The sequence below is a fragment of the Narcine bancroftii genome, chromosome 1, assembly GCF_036971445.1.
Source record: "Narcine bancroftii isolate sNarBan1 chromosome 1, sNarBan1.hap1, whole genome shotgun sequence".
NCBI classification, from domain to species: Eukaryota; Metazoa; Chordata; class Chondrichthyes; order Torpediniformes; family Narcinidae; genus Narcine; species Narcine bancroftii.
The window spans coordinates 408,861,591-408,888,653 of NC_091469.1; the positions used below are offsets into that span (position 1 = coordinate 408,861,591).

Below are 27,063 nucleotides of genomic sequence, written 5' to 3' on the forward strand. Positions count from 1 at the left end.
ATTTTTAAATAGGTACTCCATCCAAAAGCTAACATAGTCGATTTTAATAAAAAGTGTTGGGTATAAGCCTGCCCTTTCCTGGACATCATGACGCCCAGACATATATATATATATCTATTGTGGAAGGTCCAGTAAACTGCAAGCATGTCCTCTTCCTCAGTATAATGGGCAGCAAAACATTCAACCTCCTTAAGACCTTGCCGACCCCGGAGGATCCAAGGATAAAGACATTCAACAAATTATGCACAGCTCTAAGGAACCATTTAAGCCCCAAACCAACAGTTATGGCAGAAAGGCAACGAATCTATGAAAGGAGACAAGGACCAGGAGAAACAGTAAGTGAATACCTAGCATTGTTGCGCAAACTGGCGGAGCATTGTCATTTCGGGCAGTTTCTAAATCAGTCACTGCGAGACAGATTAGTGATGGGTCTGGCAAATCGCCAAGCAAGGCAAAAATTATTAGTTATGGATGAAGACGTTATATTACAATATTGAATACAGGGTTGCCTGCAGCTCTGAAATGGCAGATAAAAATTTGGATGTGACTCAACCAGACCTACTGGTCGGGAGGTCTTCCCGCCAACAATGTTGTGGGAAATACAAACACCAACCAGAAAATTGTTTCTTCAAAAATTCTAAATACAACCACTGCAAAACAGAAGGATATATCAAAGCTAAATGTTTGTTTCTAAAGCACAGATGGTCTGCAGATAAACAGGCAGCTAAAGTCAAAACAATTGCAGTGAAAGAGAGAGAGAGAGAGAGAGAGAGAGAGAGAGAGAGAGAGAGAGAGACAACCTAGCAACAATGATGATAACAGCCCAACGACTGGCCTTGAGTGGCGGAGCACTCAAGCTCCTGAAATTTCTGCTCCTGAGATATTACACATGCAAGGAATAAATGGAGGAAACACAGCAACCGTTATACAGCTAAAAATAAATAGACACCTCCTGAAGGTGGAGTTAGACACAGGGGCAGAGGTGTCCCTAATGCTGTTGCATGTAAAGGAATGCTTGCTATCATGCTTTCCGGTGAAAACAACTGAAATTAACTCTGATTCTGTCTCCTGTAACAGGTCTTAAAGTGTTTAGAAAATGTATGGTCAAAATACAATACAAACAACTGCAACCAAAAACACTCTCTCTACATCGTAGATACCCAGGGACCAACACTCGTCGGAAGAAACTACTACAACACATTCCTCTAGAATGTAAACAACTAAATGTAAACAACAGACACCTCCCAGACAGAACTCAACCAAATCCTCCACAACCACACAGTGGTTTTCCAACAAGAATTGGAGAAAATCAAAGGTGTTCAAGCCAAGCCACAATTAAAAGATAATACAGAACCAAAATTCTTCAAAGCCAGAACAGTCCCATCTGCTATGAAAGGGAAAATTGAGGGCTGAATTAAACAGACTAAAACATGAAGGCATATTAGAACCAACACAATTCAGTGATTGGGCAGCGCCATCGTACCCATATGAAAAGCAAATGGTGAAATTCGCATTTATGGTGATTATAAAGTCACCATCAATCTATCACTCAAAATACCCAAACACCCCATGCCAAGGCAGAAGAATCGTTCCAAGAACTAAACAGAGGGCAAAAATTCACAAAACTAGATTCGTCACAAGCATATTAACAGATAGAATTGGACAAAAAAAAATTAAGGGAATATGTGACAATCAATACCCATCTGGGACTATTCACCTGGACATGGGCCTTATGGAATTTCAGCAACACCTGCGATTGTTCAAGCAACAATGGACTAATTACTACATAGACTCTCAGTTGGGTGTTACCTCGATGACATCATCACCATGGGCTGAAACGACAGGCTAATATACGATTATGAAAGGACAAATGTGCCTTCATGCGCCCCTCAGTAACATATCTTGGGTTTACAATCGACAAGGGGCTGTGAATAAATCCAGCAAGAACAGAAGCCATTCGCAAAGCCGCATACCCAACCAACAAATTGGAATTACAGTCCTTCCTAGGACTTGTTAATCACTACTGAAAACATATCCCTAATATGTCTACACTATGCAGCCCACTGAACCAATTACTCAAGAAAGATCAAATATGGTATTGGAACACAGAAACTAAGAACACAGTCCATCAACTAAAGGAAATACTAACGTCAACAAATAAGGTGCTGATCCACTTCGACCTTAGTAAAGTTACATTAGCCGTGGATGCTTCACCAGTGGGACTAGGAGTGGTACTATCCCAAATCACGAAAAGAGGCAACATTAAGTAAGATCCTGTACTTAATCAGTGGCCAGAATCTGAAATCATTCCAGAAGATCTAAAACCTTACCGCACACGCCACCATGAACTACAAGTCGAAGAAGGATGTTTACTATGGGGTACCTGTACAATTATTGCAGCCAAATGGCAAACTACCATGTTATCAGAACTATCTGGGAATGGTACAAATGAAGGCACTGGTCTGGTACATATCTGGTGGCCCTCCAAAGACAGAGACATTGAAACAACAGTAAGAGAATGTAAAGCAGCTAAAAATGCCGCAAGCCAAAGCTAGCCCGTGGAAATGGCCATCCAAACCCTGGCATTGGACTTTCCTAATAGCTGTGGATGCACACTCCAAATGACCAGTAGTTTCACAGCTGAAAAACACCAAAGCAGATCCCACAATTGACTGTCTACAAGCTATCTTTGCCACTTACAGATTGCCTCATGAATTAATTATAGACAATGGGCCTCAATTTACATCAGAACATTTTAAAAATTTATGTGCGACAACAATCAGACATATTTTCTCCGTACCCTATCACCCAAGTACGAATGGGGATGAAGAACGTTTTGTACAAACATTCAAAAAAGCAATGAAAACCATGAAACTTCGAAATTCCTTCTGGACACACAAAAATCACATATTTCCTATTGGGGTACAGAAACACGCCACATTCTACCATAAAACACGTCCCAGCAGAACTAATGTTTGGCCGCAACCTGCGGACCAGGCTGTCCACAGTTCATCCAGATCTGGGTCTCAAATTGCAAAAAACAGCATGATCACAGACCTCACCTAGAACAATGGAAATGGGTGAGAGAGTTCTGGTACAAGATTATAGACAATATAAAGACTCATGGGAGATAGGAGTAATCTTACAAAAATTGAGCCCCTGCTCATACTCTATTCTAGTGGAGGACAGATTGTGAAAGCGACACATTGACTGACACTAAGGTTCACGAACTGCCTTATGAACTGGAGGAGGTGGAACCAGACCTGCCATGGCCTACCCTGACCATCCCACCCCTCAGGCTGAGTGAGGGGGGTGGGAGGAGGGCAGAGACTGTCGTGGAGCTGAGGAGTCCAGTAACTAAGACACACAGCCAGGAGGGCAGTGAAAATGAGCAGTCGCAGCTGACCGGCACAGCAAACCATGCCAAGAATGTCCAAAAGAGAACAAAGATTACCTGAACACTTTAAGGACTATGTGCCCTGATTATTATTACATACTTTCCCTTTTATAATTACTCATGAGATGTATTCTAATTCTCACTTGTAGTCCCGGGCCCATTATAACCTTATTAGTTCAAAGGGGCCTAGTCAGCATTTATCGCACAGTGGGGAAGAGTGTTGGGTACAAGCCCGCCCTCTGCTGGATATCATGATGCCCACGTTAGTAGCCATGTTAGTCTAATAGAAGTAAAGGATTAGAAAGCATCACATCTCTGAGTCTTAATTGTGTGAGTGCATACACAACAAAAAGGTAGATTTAATATGGCCCAGAGTAGTACTTAAATATTTTGCTTAATCATTTAGTTACCTGATCAACTTGACCACAAAAGAACAGTAGCAATAGAAATCTCTTCTTTCTTCTCTTTGGCTTGGCTTCGCGGACGAAGATTTATGGAGGGGGTAAAAAAGTCCACGTCAGCTGCAGGCTCGTTTGTGGCTGACCAGTCCGATGCGGGACAGGCAGACACGATTGCAGCGGTTGCAAGGGAAAATTGGTTGGTTGGGGTTGGGTGTTGGGTTTTTCCTCCTTTGCCTTTTGTCAGTGAGGTGGGCTCTGCGGTCTTCTTCAAAGGAGGCTGCTGCCCGCCAAACTGTGAGGCGCCAAGATGCACGGTTTGAGGCGTTATCAGCCCACTGGCGGTGGTCAATGTGGCAGGCACCAAGAGATTTCTTTAGGCAGTCCTTGTACCTTTTCTTTGGTGCACCTCTGTCACGGTGGCCAGTGGAGAGCTCGCCATATAATACGATCTTGGGAAGGCGATGGTCCTCCATTCTGGAGACGTGACCCATCCAGCGCAGCTGGATCTTCAGCAGCGTGGACTCGATGCTGTCGACCTCTGCCATCTCGAGTACCTCGACGTTAGGGGTGTGAGCGCTCCAATGGATGTTGAGGATGGAGCGGAGACAACGCTGGTGGAAGCACCAGCAATAGAAATACTACCATTAAAAATGAATCTAAGTTGAAGGTCTCACAAACACAGGAAAGCTACTTAAGCAGGATCTCAGTCAACCAAGTTGACTCTGTGACAAAAGGAACTTGGCTATCCACAATGCTTGGACAAACGATGTTCAAAAATATTGGCACCAGTTATGATACTCTTGAAATATAGGACTGGTATGATGATACCAGGAGTTCAACGAACCAATTAGCTACAAATATCATGCTTAAAGGACTGGAGTACCTCAAGACTGAGATCTAAAAGGAAACCATGATCTAATGAATAAATGAAAATTGGAAAGAGTAAAGGAGATCCAGCAACCTGATGATAACCACATACGCAGATTTTTCAAAACGTTCAAAACAGCGTACAAAAACCCAAGAGCCCACCAAACAACCAAGAATACAAGAGAGCTTTGATGAAGTATTTCAAGGTCATGAATCAGTTCTTGACATAAATGCCTTCAAACTCCATCCCAAATTAAATTCATTGATTTGCGGAAGCATCTCAGTGTAAACATTTATATAAGCCACCCTACAAAATAAATAAAAACAGTGCAATAAAAAAATTCAAAGCAAGACAAGAGTCTGTGGTTCATTGTTCATTCAGGAATCTGATGGCAGAGGGGAAGAAGTGGTCCTTGTGCCACTGAGTGCTCACCTTCAAGCTCCTGTACCTTTTTCCCCAATGATAGAGTGAAGAGGCCATGGCCTAGGAGGTGATGTCCTTGAGGATAGAGGCTGCTTTCTTAAGACACCTCTCTTGTAGATTTTCTCGATGGAGTGAAGACTAAACCACATGTCAAAAAAAGACAGAGCCTCAGGAGCAGACAGTATCCCAGCTAATGTTCTAAATGACAGAGAAACTTCATAAAAAATTCACAACCTATCACCCTCGTCTTGGAAGAGAAGTTAATGCTACCCCTGTCATTCCTCAGTGGGTTTTTCTTTTCAAGACTTCGCACATTCACAACATTCCTTTGAAAACATCTTTGAATTGCTTCCTCTGTCCTTCTAGCAATCCCTTGCTGTGAGGGAGCCCAAAGATGTGCACAGTTCAGTGTCAGAATTGGAGTATAAAAATAACATGGATGCCCAGCAACCCTACCAAGCATTACCTGCTCCATCCAGAGTCTGTGAACTCTACACTGGCCTCATCAGTCACCTTAAAATCTAAAGAATTGGATCATCCTAATCTCAAGGTGCAGCCTTGGAAGAAAAAAAGAATCTCACCTGGAGCACATATGGCACAGAGACTGCAGAGAAGGTCCAGGCATGTAGACTAAAGCTGCATTGTAACAGTGTAACAGGAATGTCAACACTTCAAACCTACGCAATAGGTAATAGAGAAACATAGTTAATTGTATGTTAAAGCACAAATACAAGATATAGCATTTATCTACATCTTATACAGTTGGCAAAAAAAGTTAAAATTAATTTAAGCTACTGCCATCATTTCAAATGTAAGAAAGATATCTTGACTGAGTTAGGTGACTGGAATTTGGACATCATCTCAACAAACCTCTATAGTCTTTTCATTCAAATGCAACCACAACTGGAATCAAACGATGCTCTGAAATCTCCACTTCATTCATCAATTTAATTACAACATCAAAATAAATCAATGTCTCTGAGTTATATTAATGCACAGTGATAAGTCAGAGTTAAATCTATACAGTTTTGACATTGAACTCTATAACACACTCTCATCAGTTAATATGAGATGCCAACTCTTATAACATTGCTCATTTATCAGCAATTTGGTCAAACATTATAGTATTGTTCCACAGATTTTAATTTCAAATAATACTTTAAATCTTACTTATTTTTATGATCTAAACACAATTGACAACAATTAGGTGATTCAACTTACTAACTTCCTAAACAGAAATGAGAGCAGAATTGTTTTAAACAAGATGCCCAAATGAATTACAATTTTTTTCTTCATAGTAGGTTTTGACATTTTAATATAATAAAATATTAGTACAATATAATCTTCCGTTTGAGAATGCGGGGTGCCTTGGATATATGTATTTTTTTTTCTTGATTTTTAGCATGTATCCTTTTGTACTCTGTATTTTTCAAAGTAGAATTTCAATTTTAGTGTCAATAAAAATATTGAAAAAGAAAGAACCTTTCACTACAGACAAGTTGGAAAATTCCAGTATAATCTTGTTGTAACTGCTTACTTGATTGAGACTTCATCTAGAATATTCACTTCTTCACCACTAACACATCCTACTTACCAAGACCTCTTTGATAATTCCTCCCAAACAGTATACCTCTGCTCCCTAGATAGCCAAAGGCAAGCAGGCACTTGAGACACTATTTACTAGCCAAGTCAAGTCACATTCCATCAGGCTTGGGAATACATTTCTGATCCTTCATCAAAACTGGTTTACAATCATGAAATTCCCCCATACATCATGACTATGGGAGCTCCTTCAAAACACATTGGGCAATAACGTGAGGATTTGTTTTAAGCAATCCATTAATCATTAAAAACTCAGAGTTGGACATTGATTTAATTTTCATGAATTAAGTCTTGTGAACATCTTCAAAACCTGCAAAGAGTGAATACTTAGCAGTTTGAATTAAAATTTAGAAACAATTCTATTTTTAAAATAACATTATAAATAATTAACAGTAAGAAATTAATGTTTCACCGATATTTTAGAATCTTAAGTCTAATAATCTACCTGTTTTGTGCTGTAAAAGTTTCCCTTTGACAATGAGGTCCAGAATGTACAACTCTCGTCAAGCCATGTCGAGATAAAGCACCCTCTGTTAGTGCCATAGAACCAAAACTAGAAGGCTAAAGCACCAAGGTTAATTAACAAAGCATAAATCAAATAACAACATCTATTAGATATATTGAAAAGTAATTGTTTTTATAGAGCAATGTCCTGATGTAGTGCAATGTAATATCAAAATATTTTACAGGTTTCTGTGCTGCAAAAGACATATCAATATTAGGCCCCATGTTAAATATAGCCTCAAATGATCAGAAACTTGCACCAGGAAAGTGTGGATGGGGAAGGCACGAATACCACAGTTACTGATTACTGAGGTGGAATGGATAGAAACATCTTGTAGACTGGATATAGTTAAATGTCATTGTATAACAGAGTTAAAAATGGATTAATTAAGTATACATGAGGAAACCAAAAAAATGATTAGAGGTTTTAAAATCAGAATAATTAAAAAACATGAGATTATTTTCACAAGTTCCAGTAACATTCTCCATCATAAAGTAGGAAGATGATTGAATTGATCTTAATTTTTGAAAAACACATCTGAGACATTTAAAAAATATAATTGAACGTAATTGAGCACATTCAAGAGATTATGTGTGTTTTTAAAAAAAACCAATGAAAACAAGAAATAACAGGTTTACTAGAAATTGAATCATCAAATTACTAATCTGGGGTTAAAAATGTCCAATGAATTTGTAATATCTCAACAAATAGAAAATGACAACTTTTTTTTAATAAAAGGGATTCAAATCTTATCTAGCCAGCAGGCTAGAATGTTTTTATCCCCACCCAGAGCAACATTCTCCATTAGGTTCTGCAAACACATTGATTCCTTATATTTGGCTATATGCACTTTTAGCACATTGTAAACATAGGAATATTCAATAGGCCTGTAAGATTCTCTGGAGGAACAAACTGATTGAAAAACTATTGACCTATATCCTTAATCAGGCCAATAAAAGTATTACACTTTTACATTGCAGACAAACTTGTTACAGTGCATTCAGGAAGAATAATTTTGATTGAAATTTGCCTCATCTCTACTCCAAGGATGTCAAGAAAAATATGTAACATATAACCATATAACCACTTACAGCACAGAACAGGCCAGTTCGGCCCTACTAGTCCATGATGTAACAAATCCCCACCCTCCTAATCCCACTGACCAGCACCCGGTCCATACCCCTCCAGTCCTCTCCTCTCCATGTAACTATCCAGTCTATCCTTAAATGTAACCAATGATCCCGCCTCAACCACGTCTGCCAGAAGCTCATTCCACATCCCCACCACCCTCTGCGTAAAGAAATTTCCCCTCATGTTCCCCTTATAATTTTCCCCCTTCAATCTTAAACCATGCCCTCTAGTTTGAACCTCCCCCACTCTTAATTGAAAAAGCCTATCCACATTTACTGTCTGTCCCTTTTAAAATCTTAAACACCTCTATCAAGTCCCCCCTCAATCGTCTACGCTCCAGAGAAAATAGCCCTAGTCTGCACAACCTTTCCCTGTAACTCAAACCTTGAAATCCTGTCAACATTCTCGTGAACCTTCTCTGCATTCTCTCTATTTTGTTTATATCTTTCCTATAATTTGGTGACCAAAACTGTACACAGTACTCCAAATTTGGCCTCACCAATGCCTTGTACAATTTCATCATAACCTCCCTACTCTTGAATTCAATAATCCGATTTATGAAGGCCAACATTCCAAATGCCTTCTTCACCACACCATCTACCTGAGTATCAGCCTTGAGGGTACTATTTACCATCACTCCTAAATCCCTTTGTTGCTCTGCACATCTCAATAGCCTACCATTTAATGCATATGACCTATTTAGATTTGCCTTCCCAAAATGTAACACCTCACACATATCTGTATTAAATTCCATCAGCCATTTCTTAGCCCACACCTCCAGCCTTCCTAAATCACCTTTTAATCTACGGTAATCTTCCTCACTGTCCACAACACCACCAATCTTTGTATCATCCATAAACTTGTTTATCCAATTCTCCACCCCTACTTCCAGATCGTTAATATATATATAACAAACAATAGTGGACCGAGGACCGATCCCTGAGGAACTCCACTAGTCACCGGCCTCCAATTGGACAAACAATTTTCTACCACTTCTCTCTGACACCTCCCATCCAACCATTGCTGAATCCATTTCACTACCTCCTTATTTATACCTAATGCCTCCACCTTTTTTCCTAACCTCCTGTGGGGAACTTTGTCAAAAGCTTTACTAAAGTCTAAATAGACAACATCCACAGCTTTCCCTTCATCAACCTTTTTTGTAACCCCCTCAAAAAACTCAATCAGGTTTGTCAAGCATGATCTACCCCTGACAAAACCATGCTGATTACTCCCTATCAATCCCTGTACCTCCAAATATTTGTAAATACCATCCCTCAGAACACTTTCCATCAACTTACCCACCACAGACGTCAGAATCACGGGCCTATAATTCCCAGGTTTACATTTGGACCCTTTCTTAAACACCGGAACCACACGCATCACCCTCCAATCCTTTGGCACTACCTCCGTGACCAGTGACATCCTAAATATCTGTTAATGGCCCCACTATCTGTCCACAAGCCTCCCTGAATGTCCTTGGGAATATTTTGTCCGGTCCCAGAGATTTATCCACCTTTATCTTTTTCAACACAGCCATCACTACCTCCTCAGTTATCCTTATATGCTTCATGACCTCCCCACTATTTTTCTTTACTTCAACTGGTTCAATATTTTTTTCCCTAGTGAATACCGAGGCAAAGAAATCATTCAAAATTTTCCCCATTTCCTCTGACTTCTCACTCAGCCTACCTTCGCTATCTACAAGGGGTCCAATTTTATCCCTCACTAATCTTTTACTTTTAATGTACCTATAGACAGAGGTGCACCAAAGAAAAGGTACAAGGACTGCCTAAAGAAATCTCTTGGTGCCTGCCACATTGACCACCGCCAGTGGGCTGATAACGCCTCAAACCGTGCATCTTGGCGCCTCACAGTTTGGCGGGCAGCAACCTCCTTTGAAGAAGACCGCAGAGCCCACCTCACTGACAAAAGGCAAAGGAGGAAAAACCCAACACCCTACCCCAACCAACCAATTTTCCCTTGCAACCGCTGCAATCGTGTCTGCCTGTCCCGCATCGGACTTGTCAGCCACAAACGAGCCTGCAGCTGACGTGGACTTTTTACCCCCTCCATAAATCTTCGTCCGCGAAGCCAAGCCAAAGAAAGAACCTATAGAAACCCTTTGGATTTATTTTTACTCTGTCTGCCAAAGCCTCTTCGTGCCTTTTTTTGGCCTTTCTAATTTCTTTCTTCAGATTCCTTCTACACTCCTTGTAGTCCTCCTTCAAACTCTCAGCTCCCTGCTCTTTATACCTCTTGTACACCTCCCTTTTTCTCCTAACCAAATTTCCAATATTCCTCGAAAACCAAGCCTCCCTATAACTTCCAGCCTTTCCTTTGATCCTCACTGGGACATAGCTACTCTGTACCCTCAAAATTTCTTTTTTGAATATCCTCCATTTTTCATTTACATCCTTACCTGAAAATATCCTGTCCCACTCAATACTCCCCAAATCCCTTCTTATTCCTTCGAAATTTGCTCTTCTCCATCCAGAACCTCAACTTTAGGCCCCTCCTTGCTCTTCCCTAAAACTACCCGAAAACTAACAGAGTTATGATTACTAGACCCAATTTGTTCTCCAACATTAATGTCCGATACCTGACCTAGCTCATTCCCTAACAGGAGATCTAGTATTACACCGTCCCGAGTCGGTTCTTCTACTAATTGATTTACAAAACAATCTTGAACACATTTAACGAACTCTAGCCCATCCAGCCCTCTAAATTACATACCAAATTACTTGTTAAGAAACAAATTTTGGATTTAAAAAAAAATTATAGCTTGACAGGTTTCCATTTCTTATGAAACCATTAAAGGAAATGTAACACCACAAGCTTGGAAATCAAAACACCTACTTTAAATTGAATGATCAACGTGTCCTCCCAAAACTGACTGGACATATATTCTCAATTCCCTTATTCAATATTTAGAGGCCTTTAGAAATTTACATTTCAACTGCAGGAATTACTTCCCAAATCTCTTCAACTTTAAGAACCTATTAAAACTTCCATCTTTGATTAAATGTTTTATTCTTTTGCCAGGTTTTAACTGAATGAAGAAGCATCTTTTAACTGTTAACAGAACTGTATAAATACAATATGTTGTTATTCCAATCATTTCTGAGTATAGTGAGACTCCATCTGGAACATTCTGTCCTGGTATAATCTTTCTATCTAATAAAGGGTATGCTTGAAATAGATATGCAGTTAATTCAACAGATTGATACTTCAATGGTGAAATTGTTATACAAGCAGAGTTTAAACTGACTGAGCCTATGTAGCAAATTCTAGAATAATTAGAATTGATTTTAGTGAAAGATACAAAGTTCTTGAGGGTATTAACAGTGTGCATGCAAGGATGATGTTGATCAACTCAAATTGCACATTCCAATTTCTCCCCATACTTTTCAACAAACCAATAAATGCAAAAATTCAAAAGACCAATTTATTTATTGCTTTGCAAATTTCAAACAAAAATAATTTTTGTTTATAAAATTTCGTTTAAACAGTGATTAGTTAAGAAGCAAAAACTCCTTTGGTCTGAAAAATAGTATAATTTAACTTTTTTGATTTTGGCAAACAAAAATTTAATCACAAAGGAGACGAACGAATATTTGATGCAATACCTTTAAGATGAATAAAATGTTTTCTTTAATATCAAATTTCACTGATACACAAAATAAATAAAACTCGCTCCATACCTCATGGTACACTGAAGGTTTTGATAGAGATGGGACAGTAAAAGACTGCACTTTGCTACATCCATCTTTATCTACAATTTCCTGGAAAAAAAACAATCAAAACACAAATCTTTTGGTAACACTTTGGAATTCAAATCTAACACTAAAAACCTACCTTAAATTATGTATTTTATCCACTTAGTGATTAATTAAAACAAACAACCCTAAATTTGATGCTAAAATGACAGGCAATGTATAAAGATGATTAGAAATGTGTAAAATATTGGTAATTGCAGCAAGATCAAGCTTCTAGGGTATGCTTGAAATAGATGTGCAGTTAATTCAACAGATTGATACTTCGATGGTGAAATTGTTATACAAGCAGAGTTTAAACTAGACCCCCTGCATTTTGCATATAGATCCAACAATGCCATTGCTACTGCCCTCCATCTAGCCCTCACCTACCTGGAAAATAAGGACACGCATGTTTGAATACTGTTTATTGACTTTAATTCGGCATTTAACACAATCATACCTCAGTATCTGATAGGGAAGTTGAGCCTACTGGGTCTAAACACCTCCCACTGCAATTGGATTCTTGACTTCCTGTTAGGAAAACCTCAGACTGTCCAGATCAGATACAGTACTTCCAAAGCAAATTATTTATCAGAGTGATTACCATACATGTTCAAAGTTATGATAGGAACATAGGAACAGGAGTAGGCCAAAAATGGCCCATCGAGCCTGCTCCGCCATTCAATAAGATCATGGCTGATCTAATTTGTGACCTAACTCCACCTACCTGCCTTCTCCCCATAGCCCCCAATTCCTCTATCATGTAAAAATTTATCTAACTGAATTTTAAATATATTTAATGAAGAAGCCTCAACCACTTCTCTGGATAGAGAATTCCAAACATTCACTACTCTCTGAGAAAAACTATTTTTCCTCATCTCTGTCCTAAATCTACTCCCCCGAATCTTGAGACTGTGTCCTCTCGTTTTAGTTTCCCCGGCCAGCTCAAAAAAACCTTCCTACATCTATCCTATCCATACCCTTCATAATCCTATATGTTTCTATAAGATCTCCTCTCATTCTTCTGAACTCAAGTGAATACAATCCTAGATGATTTAATCTTTCATCATTAGTCAACCCCTTCATCCCAGGGATCAACCTAGTAAACCTCCTCTGAACCATCTCCAAAGCCAGTATATCCTTCCTCAAATATGGAGACCAGAACTGGACACAGTACTCCAGGTGCGGTCTCACCAGTACCTTATACAGTTGCAACATTACCTCCCTACTCCTGAATTCAATTCCTCTAGCGATGAAGACCAATATTCCATTTGCCTTCTTAATAACCTGCTGCACCTGCAACCTAACATTTTGCGATTCATGCACAAGCACTCCCTAGTCCCTCTGAATAACAGCATGCTGTAGTTTTTCACCCTTTAAATAATATTCAGCTCTTTTATTTTTCTTGCCAAAGTGGATAACCTCACACTTACTAACATTGTACTCCATCTGCCAGATCTTTGCCCACTCATCCAGCTTAACTATATCCCTCTGCAGGCTCTCCACATCCTCATTACAATTTGCTCTTCCACTCAATTTGGTGTCATCCGCAAACTTGGCTATACCACATTTTATCCCCTCCTCCAAGTCATCAATGCAAATGATGAACATTTGTGGGCCGAGCACCGACCCCTGCGGCACCCCACTTACCACTCTCTGCCAACCTGAAAAACTCCCACTTATCCCGACTCTCTCTCTGCCTCCTATCAGACAACCAATTTTCAATCCATGCCAATAGACTTCCCCGGACTCCATTTTCCCGTAACTTACTGATAAGTCTCTTGTGTGGCACCTTATCAAACGCTTTCTGGAAATCCAAATACACAACATCAACCTGTTCCCCTCTATCCTCAAAGAATCCTTACAATGGGAGAGAAAAGGGATCAAAAGAATAGAAAATTGTTTTACGGGAAATAAATTATTATCTTTTGAACAAATGAAGGACAAGTATAATATAACTCACGATACATTGTTTGCATACCACCAACTGAAAACCTACTTGAAGGACAAATTGGGAAACAGTCTGAGGTTACCAGAAGGAAGCAATTTTGAATATGTGATTACAGACACAATGATAATTTAAAAAATTATAACAAACATGTACATTAAATTGCAAGAAAAGGAGAATGAGGAAACTAACTGTAAACCTAAACAAAAATGGGAACAAGATCTAAACATAAAGATAAAGAATGAAACATGGGAAAAGCTATGCTCCGGAACTATGAGAAATACAATAAACATGAGGTTACGCAGGATACAATATAATTGGTTACACAGGCTATACATCAGACCCAAAAAGTTAAATAAATGGGACCCAACAGTATCAGACAGATGTTTTCACTGTAAAAAGGAAACGGGAACAACAATACATGCAATTTGGACATGTGAGAAAGTGAAAAAATTTTGGGAAGATCTAAACCAGATATTAAATAAAATCACAAAAAGCAATATACCAAAAAAAAACCCAGAGATCTTCCTTCTAAGTTATATAAGAAATAAAGAATTTGGACTTGATTTAGATGGAGCACAAAAAAGATTTATTATGATAGCCTTAGCTGTAGCAAAAAAATGTATTATATCAACCTGGAAACTAGAAGACAACTTGAGAATACAACAATGGTACATAGAAATGAATCAATGTATTCCATTAGAAAAAATAACATATAATTTAAGAAATAATATCACAATATTCGAACAAATATGGGAACCGTACATGAAATACAATAGAGAAATCCTACCATGAACCTCCACCACCTAAAATGACAGAAGGAGAAGACAACGAAATGAACTGACTCAGTATGTAAAAGTAAAAGACACAAATTTCTGTTTATTTTTATTAAGTGACGACATTGTTTAACAGGTTTAATGTATCTTATAGATTGAACTTTAAATAAATGGGAAGAGGGGTGAGGGAGGGAGGGAAGGGAGGGGTGAAAAAGGGGAGAAAATGACACTATATATTCAAGAGAAAAAATGTCTGTATGTATTTTGGTCAGTATGGTTTATAGTGTGAAAAATAAAAAAAAATTTAAAAAGTGGTACCTTACAAATTACAGAGCACTTAGGCCATAGGCATTCTGTGGTTAGTAAGGGATTACTTAAGATAGTATGTGAGTGGTGGAAAAAAGAGTTGAGAACCACTGGCTTAAAGATTTCAGATTTATTGGCAGAATAAATTATCACATACAACCATGAGATTCTTTTTCCTGGGGGTGAGGCAGAATTATCACTTGTTTGTAGTGGAAAAAGAATCTGTACACATAGTACACATGTAAATAAATCAAGAAATGTAAACAAACTGCAATACAGAGAGGAAAAACACAAAAAAAAAGAATCCTAACAAGTTTGTCAAACAAGATCTTCCCTTTCTAAAACCATGCTGTGTCTGCCTGATTGAACCCTTACATTCCAAAAGTTTCACTATTTCATCCTTAATGACGGCTTCAAGCATTTTTCCAACTACAGACGTCAAGCTAATTGGCCGATAATTTCCAGTCTTCTGCCTACATCCCTTCTTAAAAAGTGGCGTGACATTTGCTGTCTTCCAGTCTGCCGGGACCTGCCCAGAATCCAAGGAATTTTGGTATATGACCACCAATGCATCAACTAGAACTTCTGCCATTTCCTTCAGAACCCTTGGATGCATATCATCAGGACCAGGTGATTTGTCTGGCTTTAGTACCATTAGTTTCTCCATCACTACTTCCTTTGTAACAACTATTTTATCAAGTCCCTCCCCAACATTCGCATCCCTAACTCCGCACTCGGGCATGCTGGACGTTTCTTCCACCGTGAAGACTGACACAAAATATTTGTTCAATGCCTCGGCCATTTCCTCATTTTTTGCTTCCAGTTTTCTTTTCTCATCCTCCAAGGGTCCTATGTTAACTCTGGCCACCCTTTTCCGTTTTATATATTTATAAAATTTTTTGCTTTCTGTTTTTATATTTTGTGCCAATTTACTTTCATAATCCTTTTTCTCCATTTCTTATTACCTGCTTTGTAATCCCTTGTTGTCTCTTAAAGTTTTCCCAATCTTCCAGTTTCCCACTGCTCTTTGCAGCTTTATACACCTGCGCCTTCAATTTTACACTCTCCTTTATTTCCTTTGTTAACCATGGTTGATTTTTCCCTCCCTTGCTGCCATTTTTCCTGACATGAATATATTTTTGTTGAGCATTACAAAATATTTCTTTGAAAATCTTCCACTGTTCCTCAACTGTTTCATCAATTAGCCTGTGCTCCCAGTCCACTCTGCCCAATTCCTCCTTCATCCTATGGTAGTCACCCCTGTTTAAGCATAATATATTAGTTTTAGATCTAACTATTTTCCCTTCCATCTGAATGAGAAATTCAATCATACTATGATCGCTATTTCCCAGATGGTCTCTGACTATTACATCATTTACTCTACCTATCTCATTGCACAACACTAGATCCAGGAGAGCATTTTCTCTTGTTGGCTCCTTAACATGCTGCTCAAGAAAGCTATCGCGGATACATTCTATGAAGTCCTCTTCCAGACTCCCACGACCAACTTGATTTTCCCAATCTACGTGGAAGTTAAAATCCCCCATGACTACTGCCGTATCATTATTACATGCCTCACTTATCTCTCTATTTATTTTCTGTGCCACTAAACTATTGTTATTTGGTGGGCGATAGATAACACCCACCAATAATTTTTTCCCTTTGTTATTCTTTATCTCTACCCAAATGGACTCTTTTGATCTTATATCATCCCTCACTATTGCTTGGAGCTCATCTTTGATTAAGAGTGCAACTCCACCTCCCTTACCATCCTGTCTATCTCTTTGCACCACCTGATACCCTTGAAAGTTTAATTCCCATTTAGGGTCACCTTGTAGCCATGTTTCCTTGATGGCTACCAAATCATAGGCATGGGTACCGATTTGCACCTCAAGTTCACTAACCTTATTTCTAATACTGCAGGCATTCAGATAAAATGCCCTTATGCTCTTTGTCCTTTTAATATCTAGTGACTTCTGTAACCTTTTCTTTTGATTTTTCTGCCCACTATTTTTCTTTGTAATTTTCTTAACACTATCATTGACCCGAAAACTCACTGCACCATCTGATTTTTTACTTTCTCCTCCCAACATTACTTTTCCTGGCCATTTCTTTATCTTCCCTACCCTTTTCCCTATCAACTAGACAGAAAATTAGAAATAACCAAAGTTGTACACTGTTATGACCCCTCAAAATAAATTTGAATATTGAAATATAATTATGTTTTGTATGCCTTTTAATATTACATACCAAGTTGTAGATGCCCAAGAGAAGAGCTTCAATGCACCCACTACTGTGCATGTCCCGTGTTGATATAACTGAAAGATAGCTCCACATGAGTTCAGGAAGAAACTGTAATACGAATTTCTTCAGTTCAAACTCACCACTGCGATAAAATTCAAACAACTGGTGGCAAACTGGCTCCAACAACTAAAATACAGAAGAATTTCCAGAAAATGTAAGTGAGCTGAACAAAATTATAATATTAACATCATGGCAACAGTAATGTTAAAATAAAATCTGTAAGAATGTCTGGCCATATACATATTACAGAACTCTGGTACTTTGTTATGCTACTGACAAATCCCCATTATCCAGCATTCAATCAACCAAAAACTCAAACAACCAGCTAAAAAAGAGGAAATAATTAAATAAATTCAAATCAATAAGACTGAGCGGATGGACCCTGCAGGGGAGCACTGAGACTTTGTTGGACACGTGCAGGTTTGCCCTGCTGAACTAGCAATGCCCCTCAATACACACACATTCCTTTTGTTGTCGCCACTTGCACGTAAGTGAGTGAAGTTGTCAGCATAAGGTGCGCCAGGGCCTGACCGGGACACTGGTGTGGAGATGAGTCAGGTTTCTTCAAGGGCCTGACCAAGACAACGGCGAGGAGGTGAATTTGGTTGCCTCGAGGGCCTGACCGGGACATTGGCGTGGAGGTGAATTGGGATGCGCCGAGGGCCTGATCGTGGCACAGGCATGCAGGTGAGTCGGGTTGCACTGATGGTATGACAGGATGAAGAGCCAGTCGATGCCGTTCACTGTTGGGGCCACTCTCCCAAAGCGTCTTCCTATTTTTATTAACATTAAGTATATTAGTAAGGCTTTATCTGAAAACTTGGGGGAGGAAGTTAAATAAATTGACGGTGGTACAGTTTGTGTAATGGCTAATGCTACACTGTTACAGAACCAGCAATTGGGTTCAAACTTAAATTTTGTAAGTCATGGAAATTGCTTAATTAAAGTGAACTTTAGATTGCAGATTTATTGTCAGAGTACATACAAGATATCACATACAACCCTGAGATTCTTTTTCCTTTACATAATTAAAGACTACAAAACTGGGGTTTCTTTTTTCAAATTACTTTACAGTTTGCACGGTCTTTTGTGTTTTAATTCATGTGTATTAGGCGTTGTAAGAGTAAGTCTCAATCAACTGAGAATTCACATAACTGAGATCCCTGTGGGTGCTGGATAATGGAAATTTTACTGTACATGTCTGCTTGCCTCAAAAATATACTGCAGAACCTTCAAAGCCTGTTGTGACTATTGTAGTACAAATTGCAGTGGAAACATGTTTATTCTTTGGGTGGAGCAGGGGAGGAACAGTAGAAGACAAATCATTGCTATTTCTAGCTGCTTCAACTTGTACTTGTGAAATTTAAAATGCTCCAAGGCATTGCAGATTGGAAAAAATTTCCTTTGAAATAACATTTTTGACATCGAAAGGTGTTCCAAAGCAATTTACAGAAACAATCACACAAATAGGAGGCGTAGTTAAAATTGAAAACATTAGGAGTGAACAAAATCTTGGTTAAAGAGCTGGATGTTTAAGAGTAAAAAGGTTGTTTTCAAACTGGAGGCTCTGAGAGCAGCCAGGTCAGAGACAATAAATGAGCAGAAATTGATATAGGTTAGAAAATGAATGAAATCTTTGAACAATAGATGGTTGGATGGAGTATGCAGAAGAGCATTACAAAAGATAATTGGTTAAGTAGTAACTATGTGGATGCAAACAGCACATCAGCTGCAACTAAATTGGAGACAAGCAGCTAGAAATCATCCACATTTGTGATTGATTGAGGATAGAGTATCAGCATCTCTTTAGAATTAGGCTACTAATAGTTTGGTTCAATCAAAATGGTTAAAAGAAAAGGAAAGGAATTGCTACTAAATACACATGATCTGGCAGTGAGAATAATGACGGTACTTGTTCCAAAGGAAAAGTGAGTCATTTAGGACTTGATCTGAACTAAAGCTTAAATGGCATTGAGGCAATGGTGAAATTAATAAGGTCGGAGCAAAGACAGAAATGTATACCATCAATATGAATGCAAAAGCTAATGTCAGACTGAATAAGAAACACCAACAATTCCTGGAGAGCCTATGTCCGTGATTAGTTTTTTTTAAAACAAGTAAAACTAAATGAAATGAGCTCCATTAAACCAGTTAAACAGGAAAGTCTGCAGATGCTGTAGTGCATTACATAAAAGTACTGGAGAAACTCAGTAGGTCATGCAGCATCTATAGGAAATAAAGGGCCTGGGCCCTGCGTCAAGGTATTAGTAAAAAGCATCGTCCACTCATCCCTTCCCACTAATCGCCCCCTCAGTACCTAAATGCTACAAATGCTACACTTGCGCCCACACCTCCTCCCTCATCACTATTCGGGGCCCCAAACAGTCCAAGTGAAACTACACTTCCCTTGTGAATCTGCAGAGGTCACCTACTGCATCCAGTGCTCCAGGTGCAGCTTCCTCTGCATGCAAGAGACTGGATGCAGACTGAGAGTTTGTATTGTTGAGCCCCTTTGCTCTTTCCATTGCAATGACAAGGATCTCCCAGTGGCTAACCATTTTAATTCCACACACCATTCCCACATCAACATGTCCATCCATGGCTTTGTGCACTGCCAATTTGAGGCTACCCACATATTGGAGAAACAACACCTAATATTCCGTCTGGACACTCTCCAACTGATGGCATTAACACAGATTTCTCCACTTTCTGTTAAAGCCCACCCACAAGTCTCTCTTTCCTTATCCCTCTATCTCCTTTCCTCCAGTTACCTTCCCTTTCCATTCAGGGTTACCACCTCCCCTATCACTTCTCAGCATTTTTCTCTTCTATCCTCCCATCTATATCTACTTCTGATCTCTTACCTGTTGGTCAATACTCCTCCTTTGCTACTTACTCCTTCCACTCCTCCTCCTTTTTATTCAGGCACTACCTGCTTTTTGGCCATAACTTGGTGAAAGGCACATTGATTTACCATTTACTTCCTATAGATGCTGGGTGACCTTCTGAGTTCCTTCAGAACTTTTATGTATTACACGCCATTAAATCAGATATTGGATCTTAGTGACAGCCATCCAAATATTTGGTGCACGCATTGCTGAAGATGTGTACGATTGAGCAAGTACAAGGAGGAGAAAGGCCAGGTATCTTTAATCTGTAAATGAAAATCTGCATTTTGACAGGTAAAATACAGTATGCTCAATATATTAAAAATAAATGTGATGTCAGACAATTGGCCCATTTACAGACCCATTCCAATTTGTACTCTTTTACAGAAGATCCTCTACAAAATAGTCATTGATGAAATTAAAAGAGAAGAGAGAATTTTAAAAGATGTAGCAATTAGAAGCAACAGAATCCAGACTATACTTTATTGTATTTTCATTCCTACCTCACTACGTGATTCACTGATGACTGTGTACAATTCCGAAACCAGAGTTCTCTTGCCTTTCAAACTTGAAGCATAGCTGGACATGGAGGTCTCAGGAAGAGTCTGAATTTGAAATTTATTTTAAAAAATTAGTAAATATAATATACAGCAACTTTTTAAAAATATAAAAAATGTTTCTGAATAATTGTCAAGGTTAATACTGTACCTAATATAGAGTAAACTTCTTTAGTAGTACATCTAAAATGTGTGGTTTCATTACAATGACTAAAAGAAAAAAAATTGGTTGGTGTCTCCTACTTGCCCATTATCAGGATACCTCGAAATAGTTTGACTCAAAATTTAGAACTGAAAGGAAGATAAGCTGCCTTTATAAATATAACCATTATCCTGATGGAATGAAATGAAGGTTTAGTGAAAATATCCAATATTGAGAAGACATTGACTCCAATTTAATTTTACTCAAACAATCATCAAAGTAAACAAAATATGAAAAGTATACATGATCATCAGTAGTACATTTTTAAAAAGAGAAAATAAATTATTAATTCCCAACCTTCCAAAAATGTTTTTCGATAAAGTGGAAGAAAGCACAAACTGGAAAAATCTGTGATGATATCTGTATTTATGGAGAGAAGCAAATGACAAAGCAACAAAATGCACCAGCATCAATCAAATTTTCTCACAAAGAGGTTCCAATGGAGAGGTACAAAAACATCATACATTATTGGGCGAATAAGAGAGATGCAATAACACTTTAATTCATCCCACAAAACGAAAGGGTCCTCACCCAAGATTACAAAAGTTCCATAACAATGCAGTTTCTTATTTAAGAAAACTCCAAATAAAATAATCCAGCCTAATCAGTCCCTCCTCAAAGTGAAATGCTCCACCCAACCATCATCCTCTCCACCACCTTTTCCCTATTGTGCAATGACAGAAATGTACACAGTGACCTAAACCATGTTCAAAGTTAATCTTAACCTCTATGCTCTTTATACCCATGATCATGAAGGCAAGTGCCCCCATGTCTTCTTAAGCACCTCAGCTGTTACTCTATACCAGTGGTGGTCGGCAGCAAGAGTCAGGCAGGCAAGGGGGGGGTGGGGGGGGGGGATCAAAATTTATAGAATATTCAAATTTTCCACGAGCCGCATATTAAAGGTCAAAGAGCCCCATGTGGCTCACAAGCCGTGGTTTGGCCAACCCTGCTCTATACCTTCTGGTCCAATCACGATCATTTATTGCATACATCCTAGACTTACACAATACCTCAGATTATGGTGGTGTTGGCTTGATTTCTGACCTGCCCCCACCCCTTCCTTCTCCGTCTGACATACAGAAGCTCCCTTCTGGCAGCAATCACCTTGCAGAAAATCTAGGACCACTTTCAATTTCTGCTGCAGCATCTCTCCTCACCAAGGCAGGTCAGTGAATTTCCACCTTTCAACAGTTGACACTCTTCTAATTATAGCAAAGAAAAGCATCAGCAGCTGAGATGAGTTTCTTTCTGGGTATAAAACATCCAAAACTTTTGCAAACTTATTTTCTTTTTAAAATATTTTTATTAATTTGATAGAACTATTACTTGTATATATTATTTAGATATTAATTAATCTCCATAAATCTTCGTCCGCGAAGCCAAGCCAAAGAAAGAAAAATCATATAGCTTTATATAATGCAATACAGAATATAAATCCATTGTCTTGTATAATTCTCATAAAAAGTGGGAAATCCTTTTGAGAATTTCACCTCATATTTTAATATTGAGATGTAATGTGTTGTGAGCGAGTGCAGCGAAGAGACTGAGACCACAGCCTCTGAGCTCCCGGTATCACAATTGCTTTATTTTGAATCTTGCGGTGCAGCCTTTAAGCCCGATCTAGGTCCCGCCCCTTAACGTCCCGGCACTTGTGTCCCAATGATGCAAGCACGTGCGCGACCATCTGGTCTGAACCGGAAGAGACAGTCCCACTATGCCAACCTTGGCGTGGCTGTCCCGCCAACCGCGTGTGACATGCAGGGCCAGTTCGCCAATACAAGCATGTGCGTCGCCACACAACCCCTGCCCCAGAACCAGCACTGATAATTTCGGGATGCATCGAGGGAGAGGTGTGCTGTTTTAGAGGCCGACCTCTACACACTGGTGGGAGAATCTGTACTGGCTGGGACAAGTCCACATGTGTTGGTTTTAAATGGTCCAGCGTGAATAACTCCTCCTTTCCCCCAATGTCAAGGATGAACGTTGAAGCATTCCTGTGTAGCACCCTATGTGGGCCTTCATAAGGTCACTGAAGGGGAGTCCTGTGTGTGCCCCTGTGCACAAACACATACTCACAGGAAGACAAGCCCGGGAGATAGTTGCAGGGCAGTTGACCATGTCACAATGGCGGGGCGGTGCGATAGAGCCCAGTTTGCACGCAGCTTCTCAAGGACAATGGCAGTATTGGCATTGTGCTTGGTTGCTGAAGAGAGGAATTGTCCAGGCACTGTGATGGTCTCTCCATAGACTATTTCAACCAAGGTCATCCTTTGGAGCTGTGCGAATATCCAGGAGAACCCAGGGCAGCTCGTCCACCCAGTTGGGCTTATCGAGGCATACCATCAGCGCTGATTTAAGGTGGCGGTGGAAACACTCAACTAGTCCATTGGCTTGAGGGTGGTAAGGTGTGGTCCAGTGCAGTTGGGTGCCCAGAAATATGGAGAGTTGTGTCCACAGGGGAGAAGTGAATTGTGCTCCCAGGTTGGTTGTAATGTCTGCCAGGACACCAAAGCAGGAGACCCAGGTGGCGAGGAAAGCACTGGCGTATGTCTCTAAGGAGGAGTCCAGGATGGGTATGGCCTCTGGCCAATGAGTGAATCTGTCCATCACTGGGAGTAGGTAGCGGGACCCCCGGGAGACAGGCAGGGGTCCGATTGTCAAGGTGGATGTGTTGAAACCTTCAGGATGGGGTGAAGTGTTGGAGTTTGTGCTTGGTGTGCCACTAGACCTTGGATGTCAGGTAGTCTGTGCGGTTTTTTGTCCACCCTGTGACCTGTTTACACAGGCCGTGCCATACAAATTTTGTGGATACTAGTTGCACTGTTGTGCGGATGGAGGGGTGCGATAAACCGTCGGCAGAAATGAGAAGGCAGGGCTGGCCAGTGAAAACATCACAGAGGAGCGTGGTGCCGTCGGCATCAAGCAGGAGGTCCCTGAAGCGGAGTATCTCTGAGTTGTTCCGTTATGCCTGAACCAGATCATAGTAGTCGATGCCCTGTGACATGGCGCTGACTGCCAGTCTGAAAGTGCGTCAGCAACCACATCGTGCTTTCTGGACAGAAGTCGGATAGCAGTGGTGAACTCAGAGATGTAAGGTAAGCGTCTCTGTTGTTGAGCAGACCATGGGTTGGAGGACTTTGTGAAGGGAAAAGTAAGCAGCTTGTGGTAGGTATAGACAGGGAATGGGCGCCCCCTCCAGGAAGTAACTGAAGTGGCAGATGGCCAGGTAGAGGGTGAGTAGCTCACTATCAAATGCGCTGTACTTCAATTCGGCTGGTCACAGGTGTTGACTGAAGAAATCGAGGGGTTGCCATGTGTCATCAACAAACTGTTCCAGGACAGCGCCCATGGCTGCAAGTGTTGTTGGTACATCCATCTGTGGGCGTACCAGAATCGTAGCGTGGGCCAGAGCTTCTTTAGTCTGTTCAAATGCACTGTTTGCCTCCTCTGTCCATTCAAGCTCCTTTGACGGGCCCAAGATCAACGTGAAGAGAGGGCGCATAATCTTGGTTGCTGCAGGGGTGAACCTGTTGTAGAAATTTACCATGCCCACAAATTCTTGAAGGCCCATCAGTGTTGTTGGTCTGGCGAACTGCCGGATAGCATCAACTTTGTCTGGTGATGGGGTGGCGCCAGCTGGCGTGATCTTGTGGCCCAGAAAGTCTATTTCTGTGAGGCTCAACTGGCACTTCTCTGGATTAATGGTTTGGCTGAACTGTGCGAGTCAAGTGAACAGCTGGTGGAGATGCGTCATGTGTTCTGCAGGCGAGCTGCTGGTTACCAGGATGTCATCGAGGTAGATAAACAGGAAAGGCAGGTCTCTCCCGAGTGCGTCCATGAGGCACTGAAAGGTTTGTGCTGCATTTTTCAAACCAAATGGCATGCATTGGAACTCAAACAGGCCGAACAGGGTGATGATAGCGGTCTTTTGGACGACATCTGGGTGCATGGGGATCTGACGGTATCCTTGGATTAGGTAGACTTTGGAGAAAAGCTTTAAGCCATGAAGATTCGGTGCAAAATCTTGGATATGGGGGTTGGGTTGCGGTCCGGTGTCATTGTGTCATTGATACATCTGTAATCGCTGCAGGGCCTCCAGCTGCCATTAGACTTTGGCACCAAGTGGAGGGGTGAGGCACATGGACTAATGGAATGATGGATGATGCCCATCTCCTCCATGTGCCTAAACTCTTCCTTGGTGACATTGAGTTTGTCTGGGGCCAGGCAGCGAGCACGTGAATGCAGTGGTAGTAATAAGGTGTTGGACTCCATGTTTAGGCATGGCTGCCATGAACTGTGGGCGAAAAATGGAGGGAAAGTCTGAAAGGAGGTGGCTATACTGGCTGTGTTGGTCTCCATGGAAGCGGGTTAGGTGGACGATTCATTGGACTTCCCGAAGTCTCAGCATGGAGAAGTTGTCTGCCCTGGAGGTCGACGAGTAGGGAGTGGGCCCGGCAGAAATCTGCTCTGAGTAGGGGTTTGTCCACTGAAGTGAGAGTGAAGGAGCACTGGAATATGCTGTTGCTGAAACGTATAGGAATCCACCTTTTTCCAAAGGTTCTGAGGGCAGTCCTATTGGCTGCCCGAAGCATGTGGTCTCATGTACGTCTTGAGTGCTGTAGGGGGCATGACGCTAATCTCCGCCCCCGTGTTCACAAGGAACCTGCAGCCTGAGATGCTGTCCTAGACATGGAAAAGGCATTTGGTCGGCTAGCCGCTGCCGCCACTAACGACGGATGGCCACATCGTTTCCCAGGAACGAAAATGACTGGAGGCATCTGTGGGTGGACGGCCCCCAACGTTGATGATAGAAACACCATTTGGAATCAGACCTCTCCATCCTCTAACAGGGTTGGGCCTGCTCACGTGGTGGACTAGACTTGGGAGTTGTCCCCGGTGGTGGCCACAAGACATGATTGACAGAGTCTATGGCTTCACATTTCGAACAGTAGAGAACATCTGCAGGCGCCACAACCTTGCGTGGGTCACTAAAGTCTGCATCGGCCAAGAGGGGCCTGATGTCCTCACACATCTGCTCGAGAAACACCTGCTCGAACATGAGGGAGGGCTTGTTCCCTTCCACCAGTGTGAGCATCTCGTCCATAAGGGAAGAGGGGGGTCCTATCATCTAGGCCATCCAAGTGAAGGACATTGGCTGCTCGCTCGCATCATTAGAGACCGTACGTGCTAATGAGGAGGTTTTTCAGAGCCATGTATTTGCCTTCTTCTGGCAGTGCTTGAATGAGGTCATCAACTCATGAGGCAGCTTCCTGGTAGAGTGAGCGGACGACGTAGAAGTATATCGTCAAATCGGAAGTTATCCGTTTGATCTGGAACTGGGCCTCCGCTGGACCGAACCAAGCACAGGGACTGTTCGTCCAGAAAGTTGGCAGCTTCAAAACGACAGCACCTACAGCTGCTTCTTCCATTGCTTCGAGTCTTCAGGACGTGGAGACTCGTCAGGGTCACCAATGTAGCGTGTTGTGAGTGAGCACAGCAAATTGACTGAGACAACAGGCTGTGAGCTCCGGTGTCACAACTGTTTTATTTTAAATCTCGCGCTGCAGCCTTTAAGCCCGATCTAGGTCCTGCCCCTAATGTCCAGGCACTTGCTTCCCAATGACCCAAGTGCGTATGCAACCTTCTGGTCTGGACCGAAAGAGATGGTCCCGTGATCCCATCCTTGCCGCGGCTGCCCCACCGACCGCACATGACAAGCATGTACATCGCCGCAGAGATGTACACTGTAATTATCTAAATAGACCAGTCTCTTTGAGTTGTAGAAAAAAAAACAAGAAAAAAGAAAGGAAAAAACCCATAGTAATCTAACCCCTCCAACTAAACACAGTCACCAACAAATAAATTGTAAAGAAATGAGTATCAGCTCTTGGACGTTGAGTAGAAAAACCCAGAGCACTCTGCTTAAGTAATCAAATTATGATAATAAGTGTACAAGATAATAGCCCATTCATGGACTATTATCTTGACACTTAT

At 40.8% G+C, this 27,063-nt stretch overlaps 1 protein-coding gene across 7 annotated transcripts in view; it reads right to left on the minus strand.

The window, feature by feature from the left end:
• Positions 1 to 27,063, minus strand: part of hycc1 (hyccin PI4KA lipid kinase complex subunit 1) — a 152,273-nt gene that overhangs the window by 40,510 nt on the left and 84,700 nt on the right. For 6 of the 7 annotated variants that reach the window (XM_069913881.1, XM_069913878.1, XM_069913877.1 and 3 more), the window contains 5 exons: positions 20,811 to 20,912; positions 17,366 to 17,545; positions 12,032 to 12,112; positions 7,137 to 7,252; positions 5,671 to 5,766 (listed from right to left, as the gene is read on the minus strand). In XM_069913881.1, coding sequence (XP_069769982.1) covers positions 5,671 to 5,766; positions 7,137 to 7,252; positions 12,032 to 12,112; positions 17,366 to 17,545; positions 20,811 to 20,912 — 575 coding nt within the window. Of the gene's footprint in view, positions 1 to 5,670; positions 5,767 to 7,136; positions 7,253 to 12,031; positions 12,113 to 17,365; positions 17,546 to 20,810; positions 20,913 to 21,015; positions 21,075 to 27,063 lie in introns of all 7 variants that reach the window. The other variant, XM_069913882.1, reaches the window with a different exon arrangement.